This window comes from Chiloscyllium plagiosum, unplaced genomic scaffold (genome assembly GCF_037043375.1).
Source record: "Chiloscyllium plagiosum isolate Xiang-an unplaced genomic scaffold, Cpla_swu_hap1 HiC_scaffold_17, whole genome shotgun sequence".
Lineage (NCBI taxonomy): Eukaryota > Metazoa > Chordata > Chondrichthyes > Orectolobiformes > Hemiscylliidae > Chiloscyllium > Chiloscyllium plagiosum.
In genome coordinates, this window is record NW_028270155.1 from 4,171,516 (window position 1) to 4,193,682 (window position 22,167).

The 22,167-nt window shown below is 43.6% G+C and overlaps 1 protein-coding gene across 8 annotated transcripts in view; it reads right to left on the reverse strand.

Moving 5' to 3' along the window:
* LOC122558192 (transcription initiation factor TFIID subunit 4) overlaps positions 1-22,167 on the reverse strand; it is a 370,919-nt gene that overhangs the window by 252,064 nt on the left and 96,688 nt on the right. For all 8 annotated transcript variants that reach the window (XM_043706504.2, XM_087995688.1, XM_087995691.1 and 5 more), the window contains exon 11: positions 13,995-14,164. In XM_043706504.2, coding sequence (XP_043562439.2) covers positions 13,995-14,164 — 170 coding nt within the window. The remainder of the gene's footprint in view (positions 1-13,994; positions 14,165-22,167) is intronic.

Consider the following 22,167-nt stretch of genomic DNA (forward strand, 5'->3'; position numbering starts at 1 on the left):
AATTAGATTTATTTGAAGAGTACACTGATTATTGCTCAACTTTTACATTAAACCTTTTTTTAGGTGAATTTATTGTTTAGCAATGTTAGTGCTGGAAAACAGAACTATTTCAGACATGCACTCATTGAACACAGTTAGGATAGGTACATTTGCTGGAATTCAGAAGGATGAGGGGGCTCACACAGGAACATATATAATTTGAACAGGAGTAGACAGGGTAGATGCAGGAAGGATATTCCTGATGACTGGAAAGTCCATAACTAGAGGGCACAGTCAAAGGATTAGGGGCAGATCATTTACAACTGACATTAGGAGAAAGCTGTTGATCCAGAGAGTGGTGAGCCTGTGAAATTCTCTACCACAGAGAGCAATTGAGGCCAAAACATTTTATGGGGTTTCAAGGAGAAAGTAGATAAAACACTTGGGGCTAAAGGAATCAAAAGATGAGAGGTACAAGCAGGAACAGACTACGGAGTCAGATGATCAGCCATAATCGCAAGTGAATGGTAGAGCATACTTGAGGGGTCGAATAGCCTACTCCTGCTCCTATTTTCAATGTTTATAGCATGGGTTAGATATGGAAAAACACCTCTCTGTACACTGACTCCATCAATCAGAACAGGTGCAAGATGGGTATTAAGTACAGAGTGGGTAAGGGGTAGATGTAGAAGTATGGGTGGGTTGCGCTTCGGCGGGGCGGTGTGGACTTGTTGGGCTGAAGGGCCTGTTTCCACTCTGTAAGTAATCTAATCTAATCTTCCTCCACACCCTTTGTTTCAAATCTCGGTCCCAAAAGTAACTTGGACATAACACCGTCTGGAATTAAGAATCTACTGATGACCATGAAATCACTGTTGATAGTCAGAAAAACCCATCTTTCTCAATAATGTCCTCCAGGGAAGGAAATCTATCAGGAGAAGGTGAGGACTGCAGATGCTGGAGATCAGAATAGAGAGTGTGGTGCTGGAAAAGCACAGCAGGTCAGGCAGCATCCTAAAAGCAGGAGAATTGACATTTCAGGCATAAAGCCCTTCATCAGGAAATCTGTCATCCTTACTTGTGCTGGCCTACACGAGATTTCGGACCCACAGCAATGTGTTGACTCTCAACTGCTATCTGAAACAGCCTAGAAAGCAACTCAGTTCAAGGGCAGCTAGGGATGGGCAATAAATGCCGGCCAACCAGAGACAAGTGAATAAAAACACAAAGGGGTTGGAGATCTGAAATGAACAGCAGTTTCAGGACTGAAGCTGGAAGGGAGAAAGATATTGAACCTTCTTAGCACTGGAGTATTCTGACAATGTAATGGACAATGGAATGGTTAACACAAAGAAGAAAATCATTTAGCTCAATATGCCCACTGCAGCAGAACAGCTCAGTACTCCCCTAGTGCACTGTAATTTGACCTTCATATAATTATCCATTCCTTTTTGAAAGCTAGATTTATGGATGCTTGTACAACATTTTCCAGCGATGCATTTCAGATTTTAACTACACACTATGTAAAAAGGTTTTTACTCCTAGCACTTTAGCTATTGATTTTAAATTGGTGTCTTCTGCATCTTGGTCTTCCAGAGGGTTGCTCTTCATCTACATTGTCTAGACCACAAATGCCTGCAAAAATATTTCTGAAATTTCCTCTCATGTTTAATTTCTCTAAAGAACAACCACCAGAACTTTTCCAATCTATCCATAGAAGTCTAGATGGCATGGTGGTTAGCACTACTGCCTCACATCACCAGGAACATGGATTCGATTCCAATCTCAAGTAAATATACGTGGAGTTTGCACATTCTCCCAGGGTCGGTGTGGGTTCCTCCGGGTGCTCCGGTTTCCTCCCACAATCCAAAGATGTGCAGATTAGGTGGACTGGTGATACTAAATTGCTCATAGTGTTCAGGGATCTATAGCTTAGCCATGGGAAATGCAGAGTTACAAGGAAAGGGTAGGGGGATAGGTCTGGGTGGGATGACCTTCAGAGGGTCATTGTGTACTTGCTGCACCAAATAGCCTGTTTTCACAGTATAGGGATTCTATTTTAAGTCCCTTACCACTGGAACCATTCTTGCACATCTTTCTGCATTCACTCTAATGCTACATTGTAACTGCAGTGTTGCTCTTTGTAGTAGTTACTTGATGTTCAGAAGGCATTTGTGAAAGTGTGGAGTCAAAGATTACTGGGGAAAATAGAAGCTTACAGTGTAGCAGGTTACATACTGACATTGATAAATTATTAGCTTGCTAAAACAGGAAGCAGAGTAGGAATAAAGGAGCCTTTCTCAAACTGACAGGATGTCACGAATGTTGTACCACAGGATCAGTGCTGGCTCTTAACATTTTTACAGCTTGTATGGATGAAGGGATCAAAGGTATTATAGCTAAATTTGCCAAAAGGTATGAAAGTGAGTTTTACAGTTTACATAAGGTGCTGTATAGGATGAGCTGAAGGACAACAATTGTTGATGTTATTTGACAGTTGCATGATCGTGAACGAGTCCTGTGAGCATTCCTGTACATGCTGCAGACAGCACAATCAAAAATGTGTTTTCTGTACTAGCAAGCAGCTTGTTTTCTGTATCTGCTTTTCTGTGCTGGCTGTTTTGTTACACTATGAGTCACAGAGTGACACGCTCCGAGAGTTGGACTTCACCTCGGACCAGGATCGTGAACGAGCCAAGCCTCCAGACCAGCCATCGATCGAGGGGTCTCTGACAGGCAGAAGGGCGTGAGACTTATTGTTTTCTTTTTCCTTTCTTTTCCATTTATTATTACTATTATCATTATTATTATTACTGAATAAATATTCGTGTTTAAGAAAACTGTCGTTGAGTCTTGTCTTAACTACATTTAACCAAACCCAAAAACAACAGCTTGGTTACACCCTGTGTTCCAAGACAGGTGCCGACAAAGGGATACAGACAAATTAAGTAAATGGGCAAAGATCCGGTAAATGGCTTCTCATTGCATAAGCGCATGGATGATGATGGAATAATGCAGGGGGACGAGCTGAGATAAGTTCACAGGTTGGCTCAACATTGAGGGCCGAAGGGCCTGTTCTGTGCTGTATTGTTCGATGTTCTATGTTCTGAGTATAAAGTGGAAAACTGTCTATTTTTTTTTTAAAAAGCAGATTAACTAAACAGTGAGCATTTGCAGAAAGATCTGGATGCCTGAGTATACGCATCACAAAAGGCTAGCATTGTTATCAACAATCACACTCTAACAAGTAGGATGGTCCACCTCAGAAATTGTGTGTCACTGGTCTTGTATTCTGTGGGTCCTTGTGTGGCTGATGAGCCAGACACGAGAACTGCATCTTTGACCACACTTGGAAAGTTGCTCTGGGAGGTGGAAGTGGTCCTTGGCTTTGAGAACGTTGACATTTCATCCTCCCATTCCCTTTCTATATTCCTCCTGCCAATGGGAAACAGTTGTGCCCATTCACAGAGGAGGTTCCTCCAAATTCATCTCTACTGAACAAGGGTATCCCATGTAGTAACATTTATGTTACATTTCTTGAGGGAAGCCTTCAGGGTGTCTTTAAAAGACTTTTTGCCCACCTCTTGTTTGAGTGCCTTCTTCAGATAGGCGAAGATGATTTGCTTTGGCATTCGGAACTCAGGCTCCTAAGCATGTGGCTGGCCAGAGTAGCTGGTTTCAGATGATCCTGGTTTCAATGCTAGTGCTGTTGGCTGCTTCAAGGCCACTGGTGTGTACATCTGTCTTCCCAGCTTATGCAAAGGATCAGAATCAAACAGCATTTGTAGGACTGATCAAGACCATAAAGCCATAAGACCATAAGATATAGGAGCAGAGTTAGACCATTCAGCCCCATCTGCTCTGTTATTCAAACATGGCTGATTTGCTTCTCAACCCCATTCTTCTGCCTCTTCCCTATAACTGTTAATCCCCTTAGCAATCAGAATCTTAAAGACAATCAATGGCTTTGCCATTACACATTATTGTAGCAAGAAGGTCCACAAATTTACTCTGCTGTGGCTGAAGAAATTCCTTTGCATCTCAGTTCAAAAGGGTTGTCCCTTCACTTTGAGGCTGTGCCCTTAGGTCTTAATCTCTCTTTCTACTGGAAACGTCTTCTCCACATCTACTCTAACCAAGCTTCTCCGTATCCTGTAAGTTTCAATCAGATCTCACCTAAATCTTCTAAGATGCATCGAGTATCGACCCAGAGTCCTCAACCATTCTTAAAGTGACAAGCTCTTTACCCACAGGACCATTCTCGTAACCTATGGACCCCTTTCAGGATCAAAACATCCTCTCAGATACAGGGCCTAAAATTGCTCACAATATTCCAAATGCAGTCTGACCAGAGCCTTAGTACATCTCTCCTCTTGCATTCTAGCACTCTCAAAACAAATGCTAACATTACACTTGGCTTCATAACTGCCAACTGAAACATGCATGCTAGCCTTAAGAGAATCTTGAACCAGGACAAAGTCCCTTTGTGTTTCAGATTTCCAAAGTTTTTCCCCACTTTTGAATTTTAATGGAGAGATCATTCACTGTTCCACCCTCATGTTAGAAGATGACATAGCACTAACCAGTGATACACACTTAGAAATGGACAAGAATTTAAAGATTATCCAGCAGTTTTGCAATAATACAGGTCTGACTATTAGTAATAAGAAAACAAAGGGTTTCTACCTTTCATATAAAAGTAAGACCTTTATATATAATCATAGAACCCCTAGAGTGTGCAAACAGGCCCTTCGGCCCAACAAATTCACACTGACCCTCCAATCAGTAACCCATCCAGACCCATTCTCCCCAACCCGATATTCCCCCTCTCCCCAACTAATGCACCTAACCAACACATTCTTGAACACTCTGGGCAATTTAGCATGGCCAATTTGGACTGTGGGAGGAAACCGGAGCACCTGGAGGAAACCCACGCATACAGGGAGAATGTGCAAACTCCACACAGACAGTCGTTCAAGGTTGGAATTAAACCTGGGTCCCTAGCGCTGAGAGGCAGAAGTACTGAGCCAGTGTCGCCTCACTGAGCCAGCACTGCTGGGTGAAAGAGAGATCCAATACATTTCCCCAGGCGAGACACAGGGGCACCTGGGTACCCGTATAGATCCATGGGCAGCATTTGAGGGAGCAGAATGGGAGGAGAAACTCAAGATATGGGCAAAGAATCTTAATTCGGAGGTGAAAAATCTGTTGCTGGAAAAGCGCAGCAGGTCAGGCAGCATCCAAGGAGCAGGAGAATCGACGTTTCGGGTTTAAGCCCTTCTCAGGAATGAGGAGGGTGTGCCAAGCAGGCTAAGATAAAAGGTAGGGAGGAGGGACTTGAGGGAGGGGCATTGGGAATGCAATAGGTGGAAGGAGATTAAGGTGAGGGTGATAGGCCAGAGAGGGGGTGGGGGGCGGAGAGGTCGGGAAGATGATTGCAGGTCAAGAAGGCGGTGCTGAGTCCGAGGGTTGGGACTGAGGTAAGGTGGGGACAGGGGAAATGAGGAAGTTGGAGAAATCTGCATTCACCCCTTGTGGTTGGAGGGTTCCGAGGCGGAAGATGAGGTGCTCTTCCTCCAGGCGTCGTGTTGCCATGGTCTGGCAATGGAGGCGGCCAAGGACCTGCATGTCCTTGGCGGAGTGGGAGGGGGAATCTTTATTCAGCAACCCTATGCCTGATGCAAAAGATCGAACATTTTAAGACTCTTATGACACTGAAGATGTACTATCATCTGGTTTTAACAGAAGCATCACAGAATATCGTACAAAAATTGGATTGTTTTATACAGGATTTCATTAAGGGGATTTTACATTTGCCACACTATATATAAAATGGTATTTTAAAGATGGAGGTCTAGGTATCCCAAAGTTAGAAATGCAGATTCTGGCAGCCGTTATTAAGAAATACAAAGCCCTGAATGTCTCTACAGACAAAGTTATCCAAGCCTCCTTTCATTATTGTAAAGGGATTAATGTTGAGACCATCAGGGTACTATCCAGGTTGAGGGTTCTTCAGGAAATTAGGTCATTTGAAGATCGGAAGATGCAATCTGGTGGCAGAATAGGTAACGAAAGGGAGCTGGAAGTAGTCGGTATAAGAAATAGTAACTATAAGAGCTGGACAGAATTGGAACTGTTGAAGTGGATTAACCTCCAAAGACAGGGGTGTGACGATAAAAATTTTAATGATGATAAAATATAAAATTCGTGGATAAAGGCATCATATAACATCAAGACCTCTAAACGAATTAACCTCTAAACAATTAAATGTATCTACCAAGACAACCTTGACATATGGAAGACCTCTTTTCAATGAGGAAAGCTAACAGAGTAAAGCTCCATACGAGACATGACCACACATTTCTGATCTGCGTTCCTTTGTCAAAAACACTAGAATTAAGTAACATGATGTTTATGGATTCATTTTGAAAAGGAGGACAATTCAACAGAGAAAGCCTGGACCGTAAGCATTGAAAAGTACAAACATCTTAAGGAAGAAACCATCCATCTAACAAATGGAACGGAGCTTTCTTTCTTTGAATTTATCATGGGTGCTAAGGACAAATGCACTGAGGCAATCAGTTAATCAATCAGCTGGGGATTCAAAAATATGAGTCGAGAGTGTAGTGCTGGAAAAGCACAATGGGTCAGGCAGCATCTGAGGAGCAGGAGAGTCGACGTTTCGGGCAAAAGCCCTTCAAAAATGAGTCCTTCACCCAAGATGTATCAAGACTGACAATCTCTCCCACTCTAGAAATGCTGCAGATTTTTAGTGACGACCAGAGGACTTTCTCTGCAGCAGAACACAAGGTATTATTTTATTATTGGATATTTTAAAATGTTAATACTTCATTAGTTCCTTAGTATTTGAGTATATAACTAAGGGCAGCACTGTGGCTCAATGGGAAGCATTGTTGCCTCACAGCGCCAGGGACCTGGGTTGGATTCCAGCCTCAGGTGTTTGTCTGTGTGGAGTTTGCACATTCTCCATGTGTCTGCATGGGTTTCCTCCAGGTGCGCCGGTTTCCTCCCACAATCCAAAGATGTGCAGGCTCGATAGATTGGCCATGCTAAATTGCCCATGGTGCTCAGGGGTGTGTAGATTAAGTGCGTTTATCAGGAGTAAATGCAGAGCAATAGGGATGGGGAATGTGTCTGGGTGGGTTACTTTTCAGCAGATAGGTGTGGCCTTGTTGGGCCAAAGAGCTTTTTTCCATACTGTAGGGATTCTATGAATATATTAACATTTGAAGATTAGCGTTAGATATTTTATAATTTTAAGCATATTTTAAAATTTGTTCATTTAGTTAATAAAGTTCAATTTTAGATAGGACAAGGAAGGGTGGCAAGTAATGTGAGGTGATAATTATTAAATTTCATAAAAAAAGCTCATCAAATAATGTCACTGCTTTGGGTCTTTTAATTGACCAAACAGTGCCACCCAGCTCTACTGTACCACCTATTCCTGCTTAGTGAATCTGCTTTAATCCAGTTATGTCATTACCAGTCTCTACACCATCTAGCTTTACAGAGGTGACTTAACATTGATGAGCGAGGTTAAAACCTAGAAAAGCCTCGACTTTTCCTACCAAAGTACATAACCTCTCACCTTCTCACACTATATGCTATCTGCCCACTTCTTTGCCCACTCTCCCAGCCTAAGACCGTCTGCAGCTTCCCCAACTCTTCAACATTAGTTGTCCCTCCAGCTATCTCTCTATCATCTCAAAACTTAGGAACAACGCCCTCAGTTCCTTTGTCCAGATTGTTAATATACAGGTAGACAACCCTTTATCCAAAATCCGAAAAGCTCCAAAATCCGAAAGTTTTTTGTGAAGTATCTTTTTCTCATAAACAAGGTTGTTTGGTGTACAAACAGTTAACCCAAGTCGACACCCACTCTATGCATGTCACTCAGAGGTGACCGCGGGGGGAGGGCAGGGTTGCCCAGCACTGGCAGGCCTTAATTCTGTCTTAAAGCCCACTTTACTCTGAGTCTGCTCCTCCAGTACAATCTTTTTTTAAATTTCACCAAAGTGTCACTTATTCTGAAATTCGAAAAATTCTGAATTCCGAAAACCAGCTTGTCCCAAGCATTTCAGATAAAGTATTGTGCACCTGTATAACGTGAATAGCTGTGGTTCCAACACTGACCCCAATGGAACTCCACTAGTCGCTGACTGCCATCCTGAAAAAAACCACTTTATCTCCACTCTCTGCTTTCTGACAGCCAGCCCATCCTTCAGCCATGTCAATATCTTGCCCTTAACACCATGTGCTCTTATCTTATTCAGCAGCATCTCGAGGGGCACCTTGTTAAAGGCCTTCTGGAAATGCAGGATCTTGAGATGACATCTGCACATGGTCCACATTTTGGAGCCCATAAAAGAGAGTCCGAAGGATGACTGCTTTATACACAACGATTTTGGAATCGGCACGGATGTCACAGTAGTCAAAGGCTCTCACTCTTAGATGTCTGAAGGACGTGATGTTGCATCTCCGTATCAGTTTCAGCCAAGATGACAGGTAACTTCGCAGGTAGGGGAAAACGTTTGACTTTTGGGATGATTTCTCTATTGATCTTAGTGAAGGACGCACTGGAACTTAACCTGGGAAGGATGAAGGATGTGAGTTTTCTTGAGATTGAGGCTGAGACCAATTCTTCGGTATGCTTCCACAACGGCACTGAACAAGGCCTGAAGAACGTCTTCAGAGACAGCAGAAATGACACTGTCATCTGCATGCTGAAGTTCCACAAATGAGATCAGTGTCATTTCCTTCTTGGATGTTAACTGGTTGAGGTTGAGAAGATTCCTGTCCATCCTATAGACAATGCCTATACCACTGGGAAGCTTGTTCTTGACAAGAAGAAGAATGGTGGCAATGAGAAAAGGGTGGGGGCAATGACACATCCCTGCTCGACCTCAAGCGATTCTGCCACATTACCAGAGGACCATCACTGACAGCATCCTGTCAGAGAAGAGGGAATGTTGATGAATTTCACTGGACAGCTGGCTTTTGATAGGGCCTTCCATAGCATCTTCCCAATTGATTGAGTCAAAAGCTGTGGACTACTTTGAGTGGCTGTTGTTGTTCCTGACATTTCTCTTAGAGTTGCTAAACTGTGAAAATCATGTCCATAGTTGCACAGTTTAATTGGGAGCCAAATTGGTTTTCCCGAAAGGATTTCCTCAGAGACTGGAAGAAGGCACCAAGTATTTCGACAATGATCTTCCTGGTGATGGAGTGTGGGGTAATCCATCAGTAGTTCCCACATCCATTTTGTCTCCTTTCATGAAGATAATAGTGATGGCAGCATCCCTGAGATCAGTAGAGATTTCTTCTTTGTCCCAGATTTTCAGGAACTGTTGATGGAGATGATAGGTAATCTCTGCTCCTCTAGCTTTAAAAATCTCTGCTGGAATCCCATCGACTCCTGCTGCCTTTCCACTTCTCATGTGTCTAATGGTGGCTTTGACTTCTGCCAAACTAGGTGAGAGACCAAGGTCATCTTTGATGGGGAGTTAGGGGATTTCCTCAAACAAGTCCTCATCTACAAATGTATCGCGGTTTAGTATTTCTTTAAAGTGTACTCTCCACTGGAGACCAATGTTTTCTCAGTCGCTCAAAAATGCTCCGCACTGATTTTAGGCCAAACATGTTGAGTCCATGTATTGCCTTGCTTGTACTGAAGAAACCTTGGGTGTTGTTGTAGCTCCTTTAGCTTTCTCAGTCTACCATCGACCCTTGATTTTCTTCATTTTTCTTTGTAACTCTACCTTGGCTGTTTGATAAGTTCTCCTCTTGGTCTCACTGGTGACGCTGTTTTGTCAAGCACAAAGAGCTTTCTTCTCCTTGTTAATGAGGTTTAGAATGACACTGACGTTCTCATTGACCCAGGCTTGGTGTTTCCTGGTCTTGTAGCCAACAGTTTCTTCACAGCACGAGACGATGACTATCTTCAGCTCATTCCAGATTTCCTCCATTCCATTAAAGCAAGTTCTGGAGATTCTGGTGAAGACATTGTTGGAGGTTTGTTCCTCTGCTTTTCTCTTGAAGCCATTCAACATCGAGCTTTCTTCTGAAGGGTTTCTTTTTTTCAGCTGCTTCTAATGACACTTTATGGACAATGAGGAGCAAATGAGCCACTGGTCTGTCCAGCAGTCCTCAGCATTGGTCGTTGCTTTGGTAATTAGGACATTGTTTTGATTTTGGTTCAATGTTGTAGTCCATCATATGTCAGTGCTTTGATTGTGGATGCCTCCAAGAAATCCTGAATTTGTCCTTTTGGTGGAAGAGTATATTGGTGATGATCAGCTAGAGCCCCACCCATTTGGTGAGAAGAATCCCACTGGAGTTGCAATTCCCAACTTCTTCCTGTCCAATGGCTCCTTTCCAGAGTTGGACATCCTTTCCAACTCTGACATTGAAATCTCAATTTTAATTTCCTAAGAGATGTTGGTGAGTATGGTGTCAAGGGTGCTGTGGAAGACTCCTTTGGACTCATCAAGGGTTGGAGCATTGGCATTCACAGCCGTTGCTTGCTGGTTTATGACAAGTGGTAGGCAGAGTCATGAGTTTTTGTGAACGCCAACAGGATGCTCCAAGAGTTGGTTGACAATTTTGTTCTTGACAGCAAATCCAATTCAATACATCCTGTGGGTTTCCTCGCCTGAAAAAGGTGTTCCCTCAACTGCTCTTTGCTTGCTCAAGTCTCCCGAAGGGCAACAATATCAATTTGAAGTGACTGAGTTAACTGGCAATGAGGGCAGTTCTTCATTCGAGACAATTGCTTTTCACATTGTCCATGACGGTTCACCGTTTCCAGGTTCCAAGATAGTGTTTGACCTTGGTTTTCAAACTGCCAACCAATAGGAAACTATACTTTCTTACTTCTTCCAGTGTGGCAAACTATTGTCCACCAACAGCTCACTTCATACCCAGATGGACTTCAGCTTTGTGGCAAGATGAATCTACTGCACTCCATTCCAATATCTTTTTGAAGTTCATGTCTAGACATTAGATTAATTAGCAGAGAGAATTGACAAATATAAAGTCAGAAGGAAGTTAGTTAAACATGAGTAAATGTGAATTCAGCAGGTCCAGTGACCACTTCTTATTCACTCAAGGGATGTGGGCCTTGCTGGCTGAGGCAGAATTTATTTCCCATCTTTAGTTGCCTCTTGTGCTCCGCACTGATTTTAGGCCAAACATGTTGAGTCCATGTATTGCCTTGCTTGTACTGAAGAAACCTTGGGTGTTGTTGTAGCTCCTTTAGCTTTCTCAGTCTACCATCGACCCTTGATTTTCTTCATTTTTCTTTGTAACTCTACCTTTGCTGTTTGATAAGTTCTCCTCTTGGTCTCACTGGTGACGCTGTTTTGTCAAGCACAAAGAGCTTTCTTCTCCTTGTTAATGAGGTTTAGAATGACACTGACGTTCTCATTGACCCAGGCTTGGTGTTTCCTGGTGGTGAGCTGCATTCTTGAACTGCTGCAGTCCATATGGTGGTAGAGAGAGTGGATGTTTGGAGATGTGATGCCAATCAAGCGGGCTGCCTTGTCCTGGATGGTGTTAAGCTTCTTGAATGTTGTTGGAGCTGCACCCACCCAGGCAAATGGGGAGTACACCATCACACTCCTGACTTGTGCCTTGCTGATGGTGGGTAGACCTTGGGGAGTTATGAGGTGTGTTACTCACTGCAAGATCCCTAGGCTCCAACTTCCTCCTGTAACTGCAGTATTTATGTGTTTGGTCCAGGTCAGCTTCTGGTCAATAGTAACTCCAGGATGTGGATCGTGCAGGATTCAGTGATGGTAATGCTACTGAATGTCAAGGGGTGATACGTAGATTCTCTTTTGTTGGAAATGGTCATTGTTTGGCATTTGTGTAGCAATAACATCACTTACCACTTTTCAGCTCAAGCTTGTCCACGTCTTCCTGCATTTGGACATGGACGGTTTCAGTATCTGAGGTGTCTGTTTCAGTATTGAAGGTGTCTCAATGTCAGAACTGGGAATGTTTACCAATAAAATGGTGAGAAGGTAATTGATGAAGCAGCTGAAGATGTTCGGGCCTAGGACACTACTCTGCAGGAGTTCCTCAATGATGTCCAGAGGCAGAGGTAATTGAACACCAACAACCACAACCAGGTATGACTCCAACCAGTACAGACTTTGCCCCCATCCCCAATTCAAATTTTGCTAGAGCTCCTCAATGATAGATGATCAAATGCAGCCTTGATGTCAAGAGCTATCACACTCTACTCTGGGATTGGAATCATGGGTCCATATATGAACCAAGGCTGTAATGAGGCCAGGAGCTGAGTGGTGGAACCCAAACTGGGTGTCACTGGCAGGCGCTGCTTGAGAACATTGTTGATGACACCTTCCTTCAATTAACTGATGATCAAAAGTAAAATGATGAGAGAGTAAATGGGTGGATTGGATTTGTCCTGCTCTTTTTTGTACAGGACAAACCTGGGCAATTTTCCACATTGTCAAGTAGATGCCAGTGTTTTAACTGTACTGGAACAGCTGGGTCGAGGCACATCAGATTCTGGAGCACAAGTCTTCAGTATTATTGCCAAAATGTTGTCAGGGCTCATAACCTTTTCAGTATCCAGCACTTCTAGCCATTTCTAGGTATCATGTGGACTAAATCAAATCGGCTGAAGACTGACATCTGTAATGCTGGGGACAACTGGAGGAGACAGAGACGAATCATCCACTTAGCACCTCTGGTGGAAGATTGCTCTGCATTTTTCAGCTTTATCTGTTGCATTGCTGTGCTGGGCTCTTCCATCATTGAAGATGGGGAAACTTGGGAAGCCACCTCCATCAGTCAGTTGTTCAATTATCCACCACCATTCATGACTGGATGTGGCAGGACTGCACAGCCGATCTGTTCCATTAGTTGTGGAGTCACTTAACTCTACCACATGATACTTATTTGATATGGTACACAAGTAATCTTGTTGTGTAGCTTCACCAGGTTGACACCTCATCTTCAGGTATGCCCTTTCATGTCCTCCTGCATTGAACTAGGGTTGATCCCCTGGTTTGATGGTAATGGCATAGTGGGGATATTTGCTGGGCCACAAGGTTGCAGGTTGCATTGGAGTATGATTCTATTGCTGATGACCTACAGTGCCTCATGAGTACCCAGTGTCGAGACCTGTCCAAAGTCTATTCCTTTAGCACAGTGACAATACCACGTAAAACAATGCAAAGTACCTACAGCTCAGCGAGCAAACCTACACCCTAAACCTCAACATGAGCTACAAACCTTCACAAACCTTGCAAAAATGTAAAGTATTCTTAATGTGAAGGCAAGACTCATCTCTACAAGGACTGTGCAGTGGTCACTCTTAACAATACGGTCATGGAGAGATGCATCTGTACCCAGCACATTGGTAAGGATGAGGTCCAGTATGTTGTTCCCTCAGCACCTGCTACAGATCCAATCCAGCAACTATGTCCTTTAGGACTCGACCAGTTCGGTCAGTGGTGGGGCTGCTGAGCCACCCTTGTTTATTAATGGGGTCCTAGATTATTGTTTCTGAAAACTTTCTCAAAACAAGGCTGAAGTCATACTCTGTACTTGCTGAGTTTATCCTTAGACTCTTTTTCAATACAGATGTAAGATCAGCAATTTTCCAGCCTCTGGTACCAAGCATATATCTGAGGAGAATTGGAATATTATATTCAGTGCCAACATAATTTCCACGTGTACTTCCCACAATATCCATGGATGTATCTCACTGAAACCAAGTGATTTATTTACTTGAAATGCAGCTAGTTCTACATTATCAACAAAAGCAAAGAGGGAGACTATTTATCTCGAGATCAATCAAGACAAAAGGATGACTCTTGCCAGACAGTTTTGTGATGTTGACCTTAACCTGACAGAAGGACGAAACATCTCAATTTCTTTTGAGGTGTAACTTTGGGGCGGTTGGATATAAACATTAATCTAATTTAGCTCAAACCTAATTAAGAGAGTGGCTGCCTTACCTGTTTCTAGGACACGCCTGTGCAGAGCACCGCAAGGCAAAAAGGTTTCATCTTTACAGGAGCGAATGTGCGTTCCTACTAAATTGGAGTTGGTTGCCAGAATATTGGCACTCTCCTCACTCAGATTAACTCCAGCCATTGAGGTAACATCATTGATGTCATCATCGTCTCTGCAACAATGGAGAAAACCATGAAACCAAACATAGAACCTCTGACTTTCCATCACTCAGTTTATTAGAATAGCACTGAGACATATGAAATAAGAACCAGACAAAGGTCACATGACCCCTCACATTGCAGAGCTTCCTCTCACCCAAAATTTACCCTACCCCTCGATTTCTCAGTGGTCAAAAATCTATTAATTTCAGCCTTGAATATCTTCACTGACTGAACATCCAAAGCCCTCTGGAATACAGAATTGCAAAGATTCACAACTCAGTGCAGAAAGTTCTTATTCCATTTCAAAGTGACTTATTTTGAGACAATGCCCAAAACTCCTCCTGCAGCTGCACAGCAATTTGGGGTGGGTCACATATAAGCAACATTCCTTTAAGGTGCGAGTATGCTGGACAATCTGAAAGGGAAGATCATAAAATCTCTAAAATGCAGAAAAAGGCCATTTGGCCCATCGAGTCTGCACCAACGGTCTGAAGATCCACCCAGACACATCTCCTCCACCTCACATTTAGCATGCACATTTTTGACTGTGGGAGGACACCGGATCATCCGGTGGAACTGGGACAGTCAGGAGCATGTGCAAACTCCACAGACAGTCACCCAAGGCTGGAATCGAACTCAGATCTCTGGCACTGTGAGGCAGCAGTACTAAGCACAAAGTAAGTATTGATAGTGATCGCAAATTAGATTAGATTACTTAGATTAGATTACTTACAGTGTGGAAACAAGCCCTTCAACCCAACAAGTCCATACCAACCCCCCCCGAGGAGCAACCCACCCAGACCCATTCCCACACATTTGCCCCTTCACCTAACACTACGGGCAATTTAGCATGGCTAATTCACCGAAACAGCACATTTTTTGGATTGTGGGAGGAAACCAGAGCACCCGGAGGAAACCCACGCAGACATGGGGAGAATGTGCAAACTCCACACAGAGAGTCATTTGAGGCAGAATTGAACCCGGGTCTCTGGTGCTGTGAGACAGCAGTGCTAACCACTGTGCCACCGTGCCGCCTAGACACAAGAAGCAAGAAGAACTCCCGAAATCTAACTTGTCAATTCCGGAGAATTTTAGACATTTCACAGTAATAACCTCTCACTTCCCTAAACTTTAGAGAATATTGCCCCATTCTAATCTTTCTCTCAAATCAGGCATGAGACCAAGCAACATGCTGTGATACAAGATCCAGAAAACGGCAAATTCAAGCATGCTGGAACAAGCACTCAATGCAGTCAGTCTACGGAAGCATTCTCCCGGTGTCTGCGAGTATGACTACGTGCCATGGCCTTACATCACTTCCACTCATTTTTCCTAATGGAGATGCCAGTGTTGGACTGGGGTGTACAAAGTTAAAAATTACACAACACCAGGTTATAGTGCAACAGGTTTAATTGGAAGCACTAGCTTTCAAAGTGTTGCTTCTTCATCAGGTGGTTGTGGAGCAGAATGGGGGCAAAGTACTAACATAGATTGAAAGTTGGTTGGCTGACAGGAAACAAAGAGTAGTGATAAACGGCTCCATTTCGGAATGGCAGGCAGTGACCAGTGGGGTACCGCAGGGATCAGTGCTGGGACCACAGCTTTTTACAATATATATTAATGATATAGAAGGTGGTATTAGCAATAACATTAGCAAATTTGCTGATGATACTAACCTGGGTGGCAGGGTGAAATGTGAGGAGGATGTTAGGAGATTGCAGGGTGACCTGGACAGGTTAGGTGAGTGGTCAGATGCATGGCAGATGCAGTTTAATGTGGATAAATGTATGGTTATCCACTTTGGTGGCAAGAACAGGAAGGCAGATTACTACCTAAATGGAATCAATTTAGGTAAAGAGGCAGTCCAAAGAGATCTGGGTGTTCTCGTACACCAGTCAATGAAGGTAAGCATGCAGGTACAGTAGGTAGTGAAGAAGGCTAATAGCATGCTGGCCTTCATAACAAGAGGGATTGAGTATAGAAGCAAAGAGGTTCTTTTGCAGCTGTACAGGGCCCTGGTGAGACCACACCTGGAGTACTGTGTGCAGTTCTGGTCTCCAAATTTGAGGAAAGACATTCTGGCTATTGAGGGAGTGCAGCATAGGTTCACGAGGTCAATTCCTGGAATGGCAGGACGACCTTACGCTGAAAGACTGGAGCGACTGGGCTTGTATACACTTGAGTTTAGAAGACTGAGAGGGGATCTGATTGAGACATATAAGATTATTAAAGGATTGGACACTCTGGAGGCAGGAAACATGTTTCCGCTGATGGGTGAGTGCCGAACCAGAGGACACAGCTTAAAAATACGGAGTAGACCATTTAGGACAGAGATGAGGAGAAATTTCTTCACCCAGAGTGTGGTGGCTGTGTGGAATGCTCTGCCCCAGAGAGCAGTGGAGGCCCAGTCTCTGGATTCATTTAAGAGAGAGTTGGATAGAGCTCTCAAGGATAGTGGAATCAAGGGTTATGGAGATAAGGCAGGAACAGGATATTGATTAAGGATGATCAGCCATGATCATATTGAATGGTGGTGCTAGCTCGAGGGGCAGAATGGCCTACTCCGCACCTATTGTCTATTGTCTATAATCGTACGACACAGAATTTAAAGCAACAAGATTGCAGTGTCATGGAACGTAATATTATTCAAATTTAGCTTGAGTCTTTCATCTTTTCAAATGATTATGTTAGCTTTGGTTCCTTCATGTGTAAATCCCAGAACATTTTTAAAATTCCAGAAAAGGCAGGAGAACAGCACTAAGCCATTGCGTTCATTCGGAGAGCAAGAGAAAACATGTGGTCAAACAGCCTCCTTTCACACCATAGCCTTAGAAGCATAGGTGTAAGCTGAAATACCTCCAGAAAGGACAGTATTCTGTCACCGAGTTTCCATTTATTAACACATGAAGAGTCCATGACACTGTTTCAAGCTCCCTCAGAGCCAGATCTCAGAGTGAACAGAGTCTCTGACACTCCTGTGCTTACCTGTCAGTCAGGGCCTCCTGATTGGTTCAGATTAACAACCCAACCAGAGATTCAGGATGAGGAGAAAGTGAGGACTACAGATACTGGAGATCAGAGTCGGGAGTGCGGTGTTGGAAAAGCACAGCATGTCAGGTAGCATCCATGGAGCAGAAGAGTAATAGGGTGGTTATGATAGGGGCTTTTAACTTTCCACAGAAACTGGAACTGCCAGAGTGTTAAGGGTTTAGATGGAGAGGAATTTGTTAAGTGTGTACAACAAAATTTTCTGATTCAGTATGTGGACATACCTACTAGAAGAGGCGCAAAACTTAGAGTCATAGAGATGTATAGCATGGAAACAGACCCTTCAGTCCAACCCGTCCATGCCGACCAGATATCCCAACCCAATCTCGTCCCACCTGCCAGCACCCGTCCCATATCCCTCCAAACCCTTCCTATTCATATACCCATCCAAATGCCTTTTAAATGTTGCAATTGTACCAGCCTCCACCACATCCTCTGGCAGCTCATTCCATACACGTACCACCCTCTGCGTGAAAAAGTTGCCCCTTAGGTCTCTTTTATATCTTTCCCCTCTCACCCTAAACCTATGCCCTCTAGTTCTGGACTCCCCGACCCCAGGGAAAAGACTTGGCCTATTTACCCTATCCATGCCCCTCATAATTTTGAAAACATCTATAAGGTCACCCCTCAGCCTCCGACGTTTCAGGGAAAACAGCCCCAGCCTGTTCAGCCTCTCCCTGTAGCTCAAATCCTCCAACCCTGGCAACATCCTTGTAAATCTTATCTGAACCCTTTCAAGTTTCACAACATCTTTCCGATAGGAAGGAGACCAGAATTGCACGCAAAAGTCCAACAGTGGCCAAACCAATGTCCTGTACAGCCACAAAATGACCTCCCAATTCCTGTACTCAATACTCTGACCAATAAAGGAACTCTTGGGGATTAAGTCAGGGCAGGTGACTGAGGTGTCAGTGGGGGAGCACTTTGGGGACAGAGATCATAATTCTATTAGCTTTAAAATAGTGATGGAAAAACATAGACCAGATCGAAAAGATGAAGTTCTAATTTGAAAAAAAGCCAATTCTGATGGTATTAGGCAAGAACTTTCAAAAGCTGTTTGGGGGCAGATGTTCATAGGTAAAGGGATGGCTGAAAAATGGGAAGCCTTCAGAAATTAGACAACAAGAGTCCAGAGACAGTATATTTCTGTTAGGGAGAAAAGTACTCTATAGGGCAAACAGGCAGACAACTAGCAAGCCACATCCACGAACACCAACTAGCCACTAAAAGCCATGACCAGCTGTCTCTAGTAGCCACACAAACAGATGATTAGGACCACATATTCAACTGGAACAACACAACGATCGTAGGAAAAGCTAAACATTGGATAGCCAGAGAATTTCTAGAAGCATGGCACTCAGGCACAGACTCAATCAACAAGTACATTGACCTCGACGCAATATATTGGCCACTACAAAGAACAACTGGAACCGGCAACTGGACGCAGCAGGAATGGGATCAAACAAATTCCAGAAGAGACAGTACAACAGTGATTCACAGGAGGTTCCAAAGCACTGAAGGTATCACCTAGACAGGGAACGAAGCAACAGCAAATCAACTTCCCAGCTTAGCAAACATAGCCACAACTAACCAATCAGGGATTTCATTCTATGAGGTTCCCTTGGCTAACCTTGCTACAATCACTACATACGCCTTTCCAACCTTCGAGCTTGCTCTGCCGTTCAAAATGATCACAGCTAATTGCTTTAATGTCATATTCCTACTATCTCTCCCTCGCCCTCGACGCCTTTAATATCTAAACACTTAACAATCGCTTCGTTGAGTATACTCAGTGAACACCCCCCCCTCTGAATTGAGGCTCAATTATTCAGTCATTCAATAAGTCACAGGTAAGGTGCCGGAAGACTGGAGGTTGGCAAACGTGGTGCCACTGTATAAGAAGGGCGGTAAAGACAAGCCAGGGAACTATAGACCGGTGAGCCCCGACCTCGGTGGTGGGCAAGTTGTTGGAGGGATTCCTGAGGGACAAGATGCACATGTATTTGGAAAGGCAAGGACTGATTCGGGATGGTCAACATGGCTTTGTGCGCAGGAGATCATGTCTCACAAACTTGATTGAGTTTTTTGATGAAGTAACAAAGAAGATTGATGAGGGCAGAGCAGTAGATGTGATCTATATGGACTTCAGTAAGGCGTTCGACAAGGTTCCCCATGGGAGACTGATTAGCAAGGTTAGATCTCACGGAATACAGGGAGAACTAGCCATTTGGATACACAACTGGCTCAAAGGTAGAAGACAGAGGGTGGTGGTGGAGGGTTGTTTTTCAGACTGGAGGCCTGTGACCAGTGGAGTGCCACAAGGATCAGTGCTGGGCCCTCTACTTTTTGTCATTTACATAAATGATTTGGATGCGAGCATAAGAGGTACAGTTAGTAAGTTTGCAGACGACACCAAAATTGGAGGTATAGTGGACAGCGAAGAGGATCACCTCAGATTACAACAGGATCTTGACCAGATGGGCCAATGGGCTGAGAAGTGCCAGTTGGAGATTAATTCAGATAAATGCAAGGTGCTGCATTTTGGGAAAGCAAATCTTAGCAGGACTTATACACTTAATGGTAAGGTGCGAAGGAGTGTTGCTGAACAAAGAGACCTTGGAGTGCAGGTTCATAGCTCCTTGAAAGTGGAGTCGCAGGTAGATAGGATAGTGAAGGTGTTTGGTATGCTTTCCTTTATTGGTCAGAGTATTGAGTACAGGAGTTGGGAAATCATGTTGCGGCTGTACAGGATATTGGTCAGGCCACTGTTGGAATATTGCGTGCAATTCTGGTCTCCTTCCTATCGGAAAGATATTGTGAAACTTGAAAGTGTTCAGATAAGATTTATAAGGATGTTGCCAGGGTTGGAGGATCTGAGCTATAGGGAGAGGCTGAACAGGCTGGGGCTGTTTTCCCTGGAGCGTCGGAGGCTGAGGGGTGACCTTATAGATGTTTTCAAAATTATGAGGGGCATGGATAGGGTAAATAGGCCAAGTCTTTTCCCTGGGGTCGGGGAGTCCAGAACTAGAGGGCATAGGTTTTGGATGAGAGGGGAAAGATATAAAAGAGACCTAAGGGGCAACTTTTTCACGCAGAGGGTGGTACGTGTCTGGAATGAGCTGCCAGAGGATGTGGTGGAAGCTGGTACAATTGCAACATTTAAGAGGCATTTGGATAGCTTTATGAATAGGAAGGGTTTGGAGGGATATGGGCCGGGTGCTGGCAGATGGGACGAGATTGGGTTGGGATATCTGGTCAGCATGGACGGGTTGGACCGAAGGGTCTGTTTCCATGATGTACATCTCTATGACTCTATGAAGGGATGGCAATACACATGTCCAAATTTGCCAAAGATGCATTGTGAAAATTTACAGAGATATTGACAGTTTTAGTCCAAGGCCAAAATTGTGGCAAACAACTTCTATGGATGGGAAAACGTAAGGTCAACCATTTTGGATCCAATTATTTCAGAACAGGGCAACATCAGAGCAGGAGTTGGAGTCAGCCTTCTGGGTTTGCTCCTAAGCGGGTAACAGAGGAAGTCCAAAAAGACCATCAAATATCATGGATAGGGCGGCACGGTGGCACAGTGGTTAGCACTGCTGCCTCACAGCGCCAGAGACCCGGGTTCAATTCCCACCTCAGGCGGCTGACTGTGTGGAGTTTGCACTTTCTCCCCGTGTCTGCGTGCGTTTCCTCCGGGTGCTCCGGTTTCCTCCCACATTCCAAAAAATGTGCAGGTTCAGTGAATTGGCCAGGCTAAATTGACCCTAGTGTCAGGTAAGGGGTAAATGTAGGGGTATGGGTGGGTTGCACTTCGGCGGGTCGGTGTGGACCTGTTGGGCCAAAGGGCCTGTTTCCACACTGTAACGTAATCTAAAAAAAAACTAAAAAGACAAATGGAATACTGTGCTTTACATCTCGAGGGCTAGAATGCAAGGCATTAAAAACACGTACTGGAGTTTTACAAAGCCCCTGGTTACAGAACACTTGGAGAATTATGAGCATTACTAGGGAAGTATATAGTGGCTGTGGGGAAAGTACAGCACAGGGTTACCAGAATGATACCTGAAATCCAAGGGTTAAATTGTCAGACGATGTGATAATGAAGATCATATCCCTGGAATTACAAGAGGAGATTTGGTCGAAGGGTAAAATGTAAACTAGAGAAAGACAAAATATATTTCTACTGATCTAGGAGCTGAAGAATTGTTTAAAAATTAGAACCAGATCTTTGAGGCATATAATTAGGAAACACTTCTACAAAAGGGTCAAAGTAATTTGGAAATTTCTTTCACAAACACCAACAGACGCCAGATCAATTATTAAATTTGAATCTGTGACCATTAGATATTTGTTATTTGTAGGCATGGAGCAATATGGGAAAGAATATATGGAGTATATCACAGATTGGCTATTATCTTATGGAAAGGCAAAGAGGTTCAGAGGATGAAGCAGCATCCTTCTATTCCTATTCCCTTAAATTATCGATATTAAAATCTATCAAACCTCACCTCTTTCAAGCAGGTCGCATCAAGAAAAGTACACTTGGGCTGTGAAAATATCCTGCAGTAATAAATTTTGGCCTTTCAAATCTGGGTCACACCTCGAGTGCATTTTAAGCCACATATCACTATTCTGAAGTGAATGAAATAAAGCCTACTTTCCATCCAAACTGATCCTCAAGGTTACCTGAAGCATAATATATTTGATGAGATACTTTTAAACGGCAGCCACTGACTGGCAGAATAGTTGAGAAGTGGAAGCCTGGAGTTTTTTATATAATGATGTTAAGAACTAGCTGTTATACAGCACCTTTAAAAAGATAAGACATCCCAAGTCATTTCAAAGGAATATTATTTTACCAAAAATTGACAAACACAAAAGCTTTGGCAGATACTAAGAGTTGCTTTGCATGATATGTATTAATGGCCAAGATTCAGGGCACAATTTAAAAATTTTCATG